General features: G+C 53.8%; 1 protein-coding gene across 5 annotated transcripts in view; it reads right to left on the bottom strand.

Annotated features, from left to right (window-relative positions):
• Positions 1–1888: 1888 nt before the first annotated feature.
• Positions 1889–13850, bottom strand: part of SDK1 (sidekick cell adhesion molecule 1) — an 867584-nt gene continuing 855622 nt past the window's right edge. For 4 of the 5 annotated variants that reach the window (XM_034669739.1, XM_034669740.1, XM_034669742.1 and 1 more), the window contains one exon: positions 1890–5564. In XM_034669739.1, coding sequence (XP_034525630.1) covers positions 5313–5564 — 252 coding nt within the window. In that variant the 3' untranslated portion in view covers positions 1890–5312. Of the gene's footprint in view, positions 5565–13850 lie in introns of all 5 variants that reach the window. The other variant, XM_034669743.1, reaches the window with a different exon arrangement.

The following is a 13850-nucleotide window of genomic DNA, read 5'->3' as shown; positions in this document are numbered from 1 at the left end:
CTAGCCCGGGCACTTGTTGCTTGGGAGGTTGGCTTGTACAGCGTGTCCAGGGGGAGAGACGATGCCCAAGAGGCAGCGGCGGCGCAGGTGAGCAGGGAAAGGCAGCCAAAGCCCCGAACCACCGCTCTCCATGATCTTGGGATTGGGGGCGGGGGCTCTGCTCAGAGGCGCTTTGCTCAGGGCCATGCCAGGAGCTCAAGCACCCTAGCCGGACCCAGGTCCCCATTATCCTGTGCTGGGGCCTTCGGTGAAGGAGAGGAGGACCCAGAGCCCCGGTTCCCTTCAACGCAAGCCTGAATCGTGGAGATGCACGTCCCCACAGACCCTGAGCCCACGGGCGCCTCTGGGCCCCCTGGGGCCCGGCTCTGCGGGACTGGGCCCAGGAACCCTGGAGCAGGGCGCTGCTGCCGCTCCCCCTCCCCCAGTCCTGTCCTCTGGGGTAAGGAACCGCAATCGGGCTCCCGTGCGCGGCTGGGACTCTCACCCACGTCGCTTTGCCTGCCTGGAGCAGCAAACCTACCTGTCACCCAGCACGGCAGTGGCGTTTCTGCTCCTGGTGACCAATGCTGCGTTTAGAAAGGCCTTCCACGAACTTTCCAGCGAGGGTACTCAACATGACGAAGCTCCGCGAGGCAGGCACAAGCCACGGGCACGCGCACGTTTTCTCCGTGTGCGGGAGGAGAGTGTACGCAGACATGCAGTTTCCTGTGCGCCTGCGCACTGCTGCGCAGGGGGGCCGCGCCGCCGCCAGGCTCCGAGACGTGTGCAGCGCCACCTGGTTCTCCAAGGCCCTGCGCCCCAGGCTGTCAGGGAAAGCAGACCCCCCCCCCCCCCCCCCCCCCGAGGTCCTGGAAGGCAGTGCGGTGACTCAGACCCTGGCCCTGCGGAGCCAGCCGCCTAGGTTTGGAGCCCAATCTGCCCCTTACCAGGGGCTTCCCTGGGGCAGGAGTCTGTACCTCTCCGGGCGTTTCCTCATCTACAAACTGGGAGCCCTGCCCGTGCCTGCCTCACAGGGCTGGTGGAGTCCCGTGGATTGACACAGGCGAAGAAGGCCACCTGGCAAACAGTCCTGTTCGGTAACTGTTCACCAGGCGCAATATCTGAAATCCTGGGGACCCTGGGAAATGCGCACTTTTTAATGTCATATTTATGGAGGGTGGAACATAGGCGGGGAAAAGAGGAAAACGAAAACGTTCTTACCTCTGGCGTGTTGATGGCAGTGCCGGCTTCTGGAGTAAATGGGCAAAATTAGAAATGCAACCCCCGGTGCCCCTGCGACCTAGATCTCCGTGCTCCCTGTGGCCGGGAGCCCTGCCTCTCCCCTGCTTTGCCTGAACATGGGACTCACCTGGGTAGCTTTAAAAAAAGAAGCGGATGTCTGTCCCAGCCCCCAGAGAGCCTGTCTTAGTTGGTGCGGGTGTGGCCGCAGCACTGGGATTTGTGCGCACTCCCAGTGATTCTGAAACGCAGCAGGCACGGTGCATGCAGAGCCACCCAGCGACCCAGGTGCGGATGCGGGGAGGCCACGCCTCTCCTGGGGGCTCTGGAGGGAGGCCTTGCTCCCGCCCCTCATTCCCGCCAACCAAGGCCAAGTTTGGTAGGGAGCAGTCTCCCCTCGGGTCTGTGGAGCCTTTGGGGGGCATGACCAGGTCGTGGGGCTACATGGCCAGGTGCCCCCCATGTACGTCTCCCTGGGAGAGGGTAAATTCCTCTGACCTCAGCCCTGCTGTCTGTGTTCACCTGCACCTCCCCAGGAGTGGGGTCTGGGACAGCTGCCAGTGTGGTTCAGGACCGCACTGGGGTTCGTCTTTACAGCCCTAGAATTCACGAGTCATTTCATCAATAGTTGAAGAAAACCACAAGTGCATAAGGAACAAAATTATGTTTTTATTAAAAATCGTACCCATAGCACCTCTCTGTCTTCCTACAAGTTTTTTTCTTTTTTCTTTCTTTCTTTTTTTTTTTTAAATGAGATCTGGTTTTCTGCACAATTCCAGAAAACGTTGTCGGGAAAATTTCAGGACGACCTAGACTCTCGATAACCCAGAAGGCGACGGAGGGGAGATGAGGCGTGCCTCCGCCGACTAGCTCAGCTCACGGATGGCCACAGTGTTTCTGCCTTCCCGACCGGATCCACGCTACAGGGATGCTGCATTAAGGACTTCCAGATTTGGATACTCGGATGGGTTGCTCATTGGGAGAATAACTACACCGTGTGCCAAGAATTTGTAAAAACTAGAAACCATGCTACGATCCATTACGCAAACACCATGCTTCAGTCCATCGTGATCAAGTGCAAGCCCAGCATCAAAAGAAGTTTACAGAGCACGCGCGACCCTTCCTCCTGGTGGCGTGGACGTTTTCCCTGGCCGAGGGCCTCGTCCCTCGCTCGCGGGGGCATGGGTCCCCATGTTGCCCTAGTCACACCGTCCTCTGGTACGGCATCTCATCGAGTACTCCTTAAAAGCATGGCAGTGAGAGCAGCGGAGGGGGAGGCAAGGGGAGGAGGGGTTCGGTGTGGGCTGACTTATCCAGGAGGGGGTTCACAAACCATGCTGACGTGCTTCACACCCGCCGGGTGCGGGTACCGCCTGCAGCCGCCCCGCTGCTCACCTGTCTGGAAAGCTGTGCTCTGCTGCCTGGCGGAGAGGGGCAGCTCCGACAGAGAGCCCGGCCCCTCCTGGCCACTTCACTGGTTCACCCTCTCCTGTCAGCGCAATCTCCAATGACCCACCCGACGGCGTGCGTGGGGGGGGGGCTCAGCTACTGCGGAAGCACCCGGAGGACGTCACTACAGAAGACGAGAAGCGGACGTTTTGTCTTGCCTTGGTTAAAGAAATGTTGCTTGTTCGTGTGAGATACTTTTTTTTTCCTCCTTAAAGGTGAGAGGCCAGGAAGTGACGCTTGTCCAGGTGCATGCTGCTGGGGGAGGCAGAAACCGGGCTGCCAACACCCTCTTTTCCTTTGGTGCCCTCTCTCCCGGGGGATGGGCTAGAGTGCGGGTGCTAACAGTCCGTCCGCAGCCAGCGTAGCCTCAGTTCCACACAAAGCAAGTTCAGGGAAGGTAGAGAAAGCATGGGAAAGAGAATGAACCTAAAAAAAAAGTGTCATGTTGCAGCAGAAACCTCCAAAGCAAAGAACATACCTTAAACCAAATCGTCCTCATTCCAACACTTTCTAACACTTTCCCCCATTATTTAAAGCAAAGTCCATATGGCTTAGAGAGCGAAGCGCACAGAAGGCAGGGTCTGAGTTCTCTGCTGGGTGCCTGTCTTCCAAGAAGTTCCGCTTGCAGCTTCGCGGTTTCCTGCCCCCTTTGCCGGCCATCGCGGGGCCGAGAGCAAGGAGGGGGTCTCCAGACCAGAGGTGAATCCTGTGTCCGGTGAACTGTGGTGGGGGTGGGGGTGATTCTCACGCACAAGTGGCTTTGGGAAGAGCGTCTAGGATTTTTGGTTTAGAATATTTCCGCCTCCGCTCAGAAAAAGAAGGCAAGAAGAAGAGAAGGAAGGGGGGGACGGAAAAGGAGGGGACTGAGAGAGGGAGAAAGGAACCTTTAATACCCTCTAGTTTTGAAAAAACTAAATAGGGGCTTGTCACCCAACACAAAACTCTCCTCGGTCTCCTGGGGCCATGGGCAGCGTCTCTGAAAGCAGAGGGCCCTGTGGAGCTGCAGAAGGAAGACAGCTGAGTAGACACCACACGCTCTCCATGTGGCCTGGAGACAGGCTCCCCCGCCCTCAGGGCACCGGCAGGTCACCTGGGAGGACGGCACCTGCCTCGCTCCCCTGGGGCCTTTGGGGTGTCAACAGAATGGCTGGGCAGTGTCATGGCCACACTCCTGGCGAGGCGGGGACACCGGGCCCTCCCGGAGCTCTGGGCGGCTCCCACTGGCACCAGCCGCACGCTGCGTACGCCTGGACCTAGGCTCTGGCCTGGAGGGTTGGCCACCTGCTCCTCAGCCACATCAGGCCCCTCTTGCAGGAATAATGTGATGGCTGGGGCCACAGCTATGGTTTGGAATCTCGAATTTTCAACGTCGTTCATGCTCTTTTCATGTAGCTAAAAAACTGAAACAAAACAATAGCAAAGGGAAAAAAAAAAATTCCGGAAAACCGGTTAAGGCTAGAAGCTGGGCTGGGGTTGGGGGAGGGGACAGCAGCAGCCCTGGTGGTCAAGGAGTGGGCAGCGGGCGGAGCAAGGAGACCAGGGGGCCGCGCTCAGAAGAAGGCCAGCGCCCACCTGCGCAGGAGGCCTGGCAGGGAGCAGGCAACTCAGGGCCTCGTTTGCTCAGAGCTATTTTGCTTTATTTGGAGACACTGACGCTTTTCGTCTTTCTCATATACAAAGCTAAACAATTAATAAAAAGGCACCTGGAGACAGCAGAGACTCATTCATTTCATGTGACATAGTTTAAAAAAAGATAAAAAGATTTAAAAAATACTCTGGTTAACAATGCACACGTCTTACACAACAAGCAATTCTGCAAGCGCCGTCTGGTTCTCTCTGGGTTCGCGGGGCTGGCCGTGTGCTGTGTTCTCAGGAAGGAGCTAGCTTGCTAAGTGAGGGCCGGCCTGGCGGCTTCCAGCCCTGGGGGTGGTTTCCTGCTCTGCACCGTCAGGTTTAAGGAGAGAAAGGAAGAAAAAAGACCCGATATTTCACCACTGGAATGACACAGGGTGCAACCAACGGAGTCATCACCGGGTCAGAGGACCCCACCTCGAAATCTCTTGCCCCCTTGCCAGGAACCCGGAAGCTGATTCCTTGCCTAGAAGCTGCGGAGGGAGAATAGTTCAGAGGTGGATGCAGTCGGGTGGAAAAGCGCCGAGCCCGGGGCAGACTTCGTCCTGCAGGCCCCGGGAGGCGGTGAGAGCCCAGCCAGGCGGTGGCGCCGAGGCAGAGTCTGGCGCGCAGCAGGTTCTCCGGAGGCTCGGGAGGTAGAGAAGAGGAAGAGCGGCCTGGACGCGGGTGGACAGCTCCCTGGACCCCTGCTCTTCCTTCCCCGCAGCCTCCCCAGTCGGGCCTCGGGATGGAGAAACCCGGGGCTGGGGGTGGGGGGGGTCTGAGGCCTTCCCGCCATTGCACCACTGAAATACACCTTCTCGTAAAAAGAAAAGAACACAAAGAAACCCGCTTCCTGCAGCGATGTTACAAAAAGCCGTTAAAAAAACCTTCCTAATTGAAATCTAGTGTCCACAAGTAGGCAAAATCATCACTTATCAGAATTCTCTTAAACAAAAGCTTGAGCTCAGTTATTGGAGTTGATTGTCTTAACAAAAGGAGGCTGGGAGGTCGCTGAGGCCCCGCGGGGGCTGTCACACGAAGGAGGAGAAGCCGGTGAGTGGAGTCCGGGCGCCGGGGCCCCCTGGCACGAACACGGCGCTCTGCGTGGTGACCACAGTGTGCAGATGCGGCCCCGCCTCACCGCCTGCCACCGCCTCGTACCTGTGCGGGGCGCGCCCGCCCGGGGCCCGCCGCTTCCATGAGTTGTAGTAGGTGGGGTCACTCATGTAGTGGTTGACGAAGGAGTGCTGGGGGGGCGCGTCCTCGGACTCGGAGTCGGTGCCCTGGGGGGACAAGCGAGGCGTGAGCGGGCACATGGGACCTGCAGGGGGAGGGCCGCCCTGGGGGGGTATGGGGGATGGGGCTGGAGTGGCCTGGAGGGAGGGGGAGGACAGCCACGGGGGAGCGTGGGGGGCAGCCATGGAGGGCCCAGTGGCCACAGGGGGAGCGTAGTCACAGGGGAAGGGTGCCTCTGGGGGATGCGGCCACAGGCAGCAGGGCTGAGGCAGGCAGTGGTCAGGAGGTAGGACCAGCATTGGCAACCCAAAGTGGAAAGGTTTTTGTCAGTTCCCATCCTCTTTCCCTTCCTCCCCCCACTCCCACCCTCCACACAAGGTGCGCCCACACCTCCCCCTTCTGATCCCTCCCAGACACCCAGCTGAGCTCAGCATCTCCACTGTGTTCACGCGGGGACAATGCCCTGTTCCAGCTGCTCCTGAGCCGCTGTGTGACCGAGCCTGTCTCAGGAGGGGTCTACACCGAACTTCGGCCCCGAACTACAGAACCTCAAGGGGGTTCTCTGTGTCCTACAGGACAGAAGTCCTGCACGGTAGGGGAAGTATGAAAGGCCCATTGTCCTCGGCTAGCCCAAGCCTACGGTGTAGGCTGCCCCAGACCACAGGTAGCTGGCCCTGAGTACACCTAGAGGAGAGGACGGGGACCCTCCATGAGATTCAGATCTCCCGGTGCTGTTGCCTGCGTGCGGACCTCTGGGGGGAGGTTGCTGAGGAACGAGGCCCTAGTGAGCCGTGGGGTCTAATGGAGCCATCCAGCCCAGGCTCCCCAGGCCCGAGAAAGACCTGACCCCTCGCCGGGCCGTACAGAAGAGCTCGCCCTGTTGACGCGTGAAGGCCAGGCTGAGAAGGTTTCTCTCCCTCTCTTTTTATATAATAAATCTGCAGTTTCCATGAAGAACACTTAGTCCACATCGTTTCTATGTTCATTTTCTTGAAGCAAGACTCTATTTCATGGTTTTTGGGGGTTGATTTTAAATCATTGGAAGCACTGCTAACAGAGCAGGTAGATGGAGACCGTTTTCCCAGTGGACAGTGGAGGCTCCCCCTTTCCCTGCCCCAGAGATGCTGTGTGGCCCTGGGACCTTCCTGCACCCCTGGGAGCCCTGCCACCTGCCAGAATGGGGTCCACAGGCTGGCCAGGCTCTGCTGTCTGGCCTCACAGAGAGATAACCACACCACACACCCTGAAAACACAGTGGGTTCCTCCCTCTGCCACCAGGGACCTAGCAGAGGCCACGGACACCTCAAATATGCCAAAAATGGGTCCAGAAACATGTGCCTCCCAGCCTTTCACGTTCGGGGTGGGGGGGACAGGAGCCTGTGCCTGGGTAAAGCCTCTCCCATTCCAAGATGCCCTGGCTGGGCTCTGTCCCTGATACTCTGCATGCCTCCCCTCTGGGCTCCAGTGCCTGAGCTCCGCCCTTTTTCCTCTCCCCAGAGGGGGTCAGGGGGCCCCCAAAGGCTGTCTCGGAATCACCAGGGAAGTTTTGGGAGAACACAGATTACTGGGTGTGTTTTCTGCTGTCCTGATGGAGAGGGTCTGGGGCAGGGCCCAAGAATGTGCATTTCTTAGAAGCTCCGGGAGGATTCTAGTCAGTGGCCAGGCTGGAGTGAGGGCAGGGGGGGCAACTGCTGGCCCCGTTCTATGTGTCATCTGTATAGAGACTCATGAAAGACAGAGACGGTCCCTTGGTGCTCTGAGCCACTCTCCCTCATCCGATGGGGATGGCATGGCCCAAGTCACCCCCACGCAGGAAGCTCGATCCGGGGGCTAACGCTGTCCTCCACCCAGGGAGCCGGCGCTGTGTCCTGTAAGCCTGTCAAAGTGGGCAAAAGTCCCTTGTGGACTTCAGGGTGGGGGAGGAGCTGCAGACTCCTGGGATTTTCCAGACACAGACTGAAAATCTGGCTCTTGCTGGAATATTTACAGGAAAGTAGCAGTAAGTCACAGAGTGTGGACTTCTCAGGACATGAAATGTAAACTGTTTGTGCTACGGCACAGTCAGCTGCCGGCAGCTGGAGGCATCCCTGGTTCCTCTGGGTTTCACTGAGTCAGAGCTCACGTAGGTTCGGGTCTGTGGAAGGTCACCTCCTGACACATCCCGGGACACAGGGAGGACCCGGCTCCCCCACGATCGGACAGGGATGGTGACAATAGGGATAAGAGGAACTGCTCCTTAGCAGATGCTGCTGCATACAGAGTGGCCCCCTGCACAGTCTCTGACACCGCACAGCGGCCTGTGAGCTGCAGATTTTATTCCTATTTTAGGGATGAAGAGTGAGGCTGAGACACTAGGCCTGTGGCCCAGTGTCCCAGGCGGGGTGGGAGCCGTGCCCGAGCCTGGCAGCCCAGAGCCTTCGGCTCTGTCTGCTGCAGCCCCTCCGTGTCGGCTGACCCGACTCGCAACCCCCCTCATCACTCCCAGACCCAGCATGCTCTGAAAACCAAAAGCTGTTTTTGTAACTCATCTGGTGGCCAAGCTTGACCTGCGTTGGGCTAATTTGGCAGCTAACCCCGAGCTGAACTGATGTGAAACTATTTAGTGTGAAAAGTGTTCGGTTGTGCTGCAGAAATGCTAATGTGTTTGATCGGAGATTGTTGCCCTGACCCCGCCGGGGATGTGACCTCATGTTCAATGTATTCCCACACCTGAAAAATGCTGAGTTCTTCGATGGCTCCGGCCTCAGGCTGTGCAGATAGGAGATGGGGCACCTGTAATTCTGTTTTCCAGAGGCCTTGAGGGGCTTAGGAGGCAAAGCTCTGTGTATACCCACACGGGCAGGAACAAGGACAAAGGTCAGCGGAAGGAACAGGTGGAATCTATGTTACCGGCCCGAGTTGGGTTTGTCCCTTCTTCACACACCCATCTCGGCTCTAAGTTCTGCAAGCTCAGGAGCAAAGAGCTCATGTGGAGATGTGTCAGTACAGGCCCCTCTTGAGAAAGGCATAGAACACTCAAGATGATGACAGCAGGTCCCACAAACTGGGGTCAGGGGTCCTGGTTATCTGAAGACTGAATGTAAGATTCAAGATTTTCACCCTCTTCACACTGTACCCTCCTGTGCTTGGAGGCCGCCCCATGCACCATCCGACCCAACCACAAAGGATACCTGTGAGCAAAAATGTGAGAAGGAGCAATTGGATTCAATTGCCTTGCTTTGTGTCTGAAAGGACTGAGACCCACATAAGCATGCGACCCTTGCCGGGTCATATTGGCCAGGGACAGAGCCGGGCCAGACCCAGTGCTGGTATCATAGCCAAAGGTGGTAGAAATAGATGTAGTGAAGAGAAGGGCCATATGCACCCCAATGTTCATAGCAGCATTGTCCACAATAGCTAAATTGTGGAAGGAGCCGAGATGCCCTTCAACAGATGACTGGGTTAAGAAGATGTGGTCCATATATACAGTGGAATATTACTCAGCCATCAAAAAGAACGATTTCAGAACGTTTGCAGCAACATGGACAGGACTGGAGGAGATTATGCTAAGGAAAATAAGTCAAGCAGAGAAAGACAATTATCATATGGTTTCACTCATTTATGGACATAAGAAGTAGGAAGATCAGTAGGAGAAGAAAGGGAAGAAGGAGGGGGCAAAAAGAAGGAGGAATGAACCATGAGACACTATGGACTCTGGGAAACAAACTGAGGGCTTCAGAGAGGAGTGGGGTGGGGGATCAGGATAGGCTGGTGATGGGTATTAAGGAGGGCACGTATTGCATGGAGCACTGGGTATTATACGCAAGTAATGAATCATCAAAAACTAGGGATGTACTGTATGGTGACTAACATAATATAATGAAAAATTTTTATAAAAAAAACCCAAACAGGTGGTAGAAATAAAGCCTCTTTAGAAACATGTCCGGATACCTTCCAGCACAGCTGTGTAAAGGGTCAGCTCTCTGCCTCGGGGGGAACGGCCACACGCAGGAGTCCACTTCGGCAGACCTGTCCAGCACTCACTTCTCCCCCATCTTGCGACCCCTGCCCACCCCACCTCCTGCAGCTGTTGGGTCGTGGAGAAGCCGGGCTCACGGTTGCCAGGTGGCAGCCGGGGGAGGAGGGGCAGTCTGGCCTAGGAGGGACTCCCGCGTCCTTTCCAAGGGCACGTCCAGCCCGGCTTAGAGGATGGATGCATCCCGTGCCCCACGCCCGTATGCCTGTTTACCTCGTGAACAATACTGTCTTGCTGGAGACGGCTCAGAAGTTACATCATTTTGTGTTTTCTCAACCACAGACCTCAGAGTCCTATGTTATGGAGAGAGGGGTCTGTGACAGATGTGGGTGCTGAGAAGAGGCCCCAGCAGGAGACATTCGGGTGGTCGACAGGCTCACAGTGATGTCCCAATGTGCATGTCTGGGCTTTGACTTTCCCGAATAGACTTCAGGAAGTGATCCTTCTCTGCCTGTCCTTGTCCACAGGTTGAATGGCCTGTCCCTCATTAAATGGTGATTGGCTAATGGGCACACACGTGACTTCAGCTGAACCCATCAGAGTCCTCCCTGGGAAGAGCAGAGTTCTTTATGTGGCAAAGCTGGGTGGCCGGCTGTGTGCCCTGAGTGGACAGGGCCCAGAGACCCAGCCAACAGCCCCTGTGAGAGGAGAAGACCACCCTGCAGAAAGATAGGACAGACCGGAGCCTAAGAGTGGAGGGTCACGTGACACGTAGGCCTGGCCTCCTGGCTCCTGCTCAGCCCTCGGCATTATCTCTGCAAGAGAGCACTGAATTAAAATGCCATCCTTCCTCCTGCTGCCTGCTCCGTTTATTGTTTATATGACATTATTATTTTTTAATAGGGATGTATTTTAGTGAGTTAGAATTATTGACAAAAAGGCAACGCTGCAGGGTCCTTTTTTTTTTTTTAAGTTTCCTGTGTGATATGAAGCAGCGATGTGTGCTGGTTTCCCAGGAAACCACAGAAGGACAGCAGGTGATTGGACGTGGTGGCAGTTTCTAAAGGTGCACAGATGCCTGGCAAGCAGCTAACAGAGATCATCTCAACACTTTCGGTATTATATTAGCAAGATGAAAGAGTCAAATATTATTAGGGAATTAATTAGGTATGAGGGGGTTGGTCTAAGTTGGTGGGAGCAGGAGAGATTTTGAAAACTGTTGATTTGGATTTTGAAAACAGTTTTCATCATGCGATTTGAATAGTGGTCCTATATTATAATAATAGTGGTCCTTGTGATAGAGTTCACAAGCAGGTGTGTGAAAACCCAGTGACAGACCCTCTTATTCTGAACCAGAGAAAGATAGAGAGCCACTGTGTGTGTCAGGAGACACCAACGGCCTGACTCAGAGTGGCTCCGATCAGGCAGGTTTGGGGGCTCCTGGGAACCCATTCGCAGAATTTTCTTTCAGCAATATTCCTGAAACTGGTTAAAAAAAAATACCCTGTGGAGAAAGGGACAGCATCACTAGTTCCTTAGTGAAACATTAGCTTCACAGAAGAGTTCTTCCAGCCAAGACCTGGCAGGGTTTCTGCCTCCAACTTCCTGGGGCTCTGCAGAGAAGGGTGGGCAGGAGGGGAGGGCATCAAACCCAGGGCCCAGAATGTGCCTTACTCTTCACCCCTCACATCTCAGCGTGCAGTCTATTCAAACCTAGAAGCTGCCTTCGGTAGGGAGGCTTAAAATCTGAAATCTAAATCCAAGTCCCACTTGAGATAGGTGCCCCTGGTGTATTGCATTGCTGCCCACTCCTGAGTCATTCTCTCTGGACACTTGCTTAACTCTCCGAGGGCTCTGTCTACAGTTCCATATATTGACTCTGTTTCTGTGAATTTGGGATTCAGGGACCAGGCCAGAAGTCATCACTGCCAGATTTAGGAAGCCCATGCTTCTCCCCTGTGAATATCAGAGCCATCAGTTACGAATGGAAAGAATGTTTCCAGAATGGCTGGTGAAGAGCTAGCAGATTCTCTTCCTGGTGGGACAATGATTTAACTGGGGAAAGTTATTTCATAAATAGGCATTTAAAGTCTCTGGAAATAGTGGCAAGGACATATAGCAAATGGAGAAAGATTTATTCCTGAAAAATCTAAATTTCGCTAAGAGCAGGAAGAATCGGAGGCACTTGAACTGTGACCTGCATCAACCCCCCCACCCCTGACCCCCAGCTCAGCGTGATGGAAGCTCTATCCCAGGGGGGTATGGCCAAAGAACTGGGTTCCCTTCCTCACCCTGTCTTCACCTGTAGGCTGGATGATCTATACCACTTGTGGCGGGGTGAGAATTCTGAGCCCCCATCGTCCCTGCCTCGGCTAGTTTGTAGGGAAGATGTCTGACACTGGGAGGGGCAAGCTCGGAAGCCCAGGGACTACCATCTCCACCCAGTGCCCTACTTGCACAGCTGGTGTGTCACTATGAGAGAAGAACCACTGTCCCCACCCCCAGCTTTGGTGCTGTGACACAGAAATCCTGCACAGGGCGGGAGAGACAGTCCATTAGGACAGAGAGCTCTGGAGCTCTTCTAAGGGGAATGGCTTTGTTGGGAACAGAGCATGCCTAAGGGCATTGCTGAAAACAATGGAGTCCAGAGTCCTTTACGTGAGAAATTAAGAGGAAGCTGGTAGTTCCGTGATTGTAACAGGTGAAGCAATAAACCAGCCAGAAGTTGAACAGAGAGAATCAGGGAAAGAGACACAGCTCAGGAGAGCCCTCTTGGGATCCGAGCAAAATTCAGAGCGACAACATCTTGCCCCTGCAAAAGGGCTGCACTTTAATTGGATCAAGCTTTGGAGTAATGTCTAGCCCGGGGCATCGTGAAAAATAATACAGCCAGCGAGTGCTGGAGGTTAAAAGCTGGGGGTGATACCAATAGTGACAGACCACCCAGAATCTTAACGGGAGTGAGAAAAAGAGACAAAGAGCCTGGCTGGGACCATCGTCATCCCTTGTATTCAGGGGGCCCGAATCCATCCCCAAGGCTGCACCTCTCAGGAGCGGCATCAGAGAGTCCCCACTGTGCAGGAACCAGGTTTCCACTGAACTAGTCCAGCCAAGTCACTAAATAAGAAATAAGCAAATAAGCCAACAGCAAGAACAATCCTTGGGGTGGAGGATGTCAGCATGTGGGATTGGTACAATATATTAGCTAAAATGACCTATTAAACAAAACAACACAGGACAGTGTGTGCCCTACATGGGGCAAAAAGCAGGCTGCCTCTGAGGAGGCCCGAATGTCGGCAGACAAAAGCTCTGAAAGCAGCTGTTATAATATATTCACAGAACAAAAGGAAGCTGTGTTTAAAGAATGAAGGTAAGATGACAATATTGCACCAAGCAGAGAATATCAATAGAGATAGAAATCATTTAAAAAGAACCAAATGAGAAGTTTTGGTGTTGAAAAATACAATAGCCAAAATGAACAATTCACCAGAGGGGCCCCATATACACTGGGTCTGGCAGAGGAAAGAATCAGGGCATGGGGAGATATCGACAGAGGTTATGCAATCTGAAACACAGAGAAAAAAGAATGAACACCTACAAGAAAGAACAACAACAGAAGAAGAGAGAATCTGATAAATGTACAGAGCACTGGTACGTGAGACAGTCATGACAGCACTGGGATGAGAGGAGCAAGAAAGGGGCAGAAAAAAAAGGGGAAGAAATGACTTAAAACTTTCCAGATTTGATCAAAAGCATCCACACACCCCAAAAGCTCCATAAACGCCAGTAAGATTAATGGAACAAAGTTCACACCCAGACACCTCACAGTCAAAATCACAAAGACAGAAACTCTTGAAATCATAGACAAGGGAACTCACATAATATTAAGAGTTGGCTTCTAATCAGAAAAAGCTGGGGGGACAGAAGGCAATGGGCAATGTAGTCAAAGTGTTGAATAAAAACTGCCAACTAAGAATCCATTCAGCAGAACTACTTTCAAAAATGAAGGTGAAATAAAGACATAATGAGATAAACAGAAACAGGAAAATTCATTGCTGGCCAGCCTGCCTTACAAGAGATACTGAAGAAGACTGTTAGGTTGAAAGCAAGTGACACAGACAGAAATTCAAATTCACACGAAAAGACAGATGGTAGCAACAAAGGTGATCACACATGGGTCATTACAAAAGACAGCATGATGGCTTATTTTTTCTCTGTGCTTTTCTTATCAGAGTTAAAAAGCAATTGCATAAAACAATATGTATATGATTGTATTGTCGGGCCTATAATGTATAAAAATGTAACATATTTAACAATAACAGCACAGAGGAAGCAGCTAGGTGAAGAAATGGTGCCCAATGATGGACTTGAATCCACA

The sequence above is a fragment of the Ailuropoda melanoleuca genome, chromosome 10 (genome assembly GCF_002007445.2).
Source record: "Ailuropoda melanoleuca isolate Jingjing chromosome 10, ASM200744v2, whole genome shotgun sequence".
NCBI lineage: Eukaryota > Metazoa > Chordata > Mammalia > Carnivora > Ursidae > Ailuropoda > Ailuropoda melanoleuca.
The sequence above is the reverse complement of the archived record's forward strand: the minus strand, read 5'-3'. Positions and strand labels throughout refer to the sequence as shown.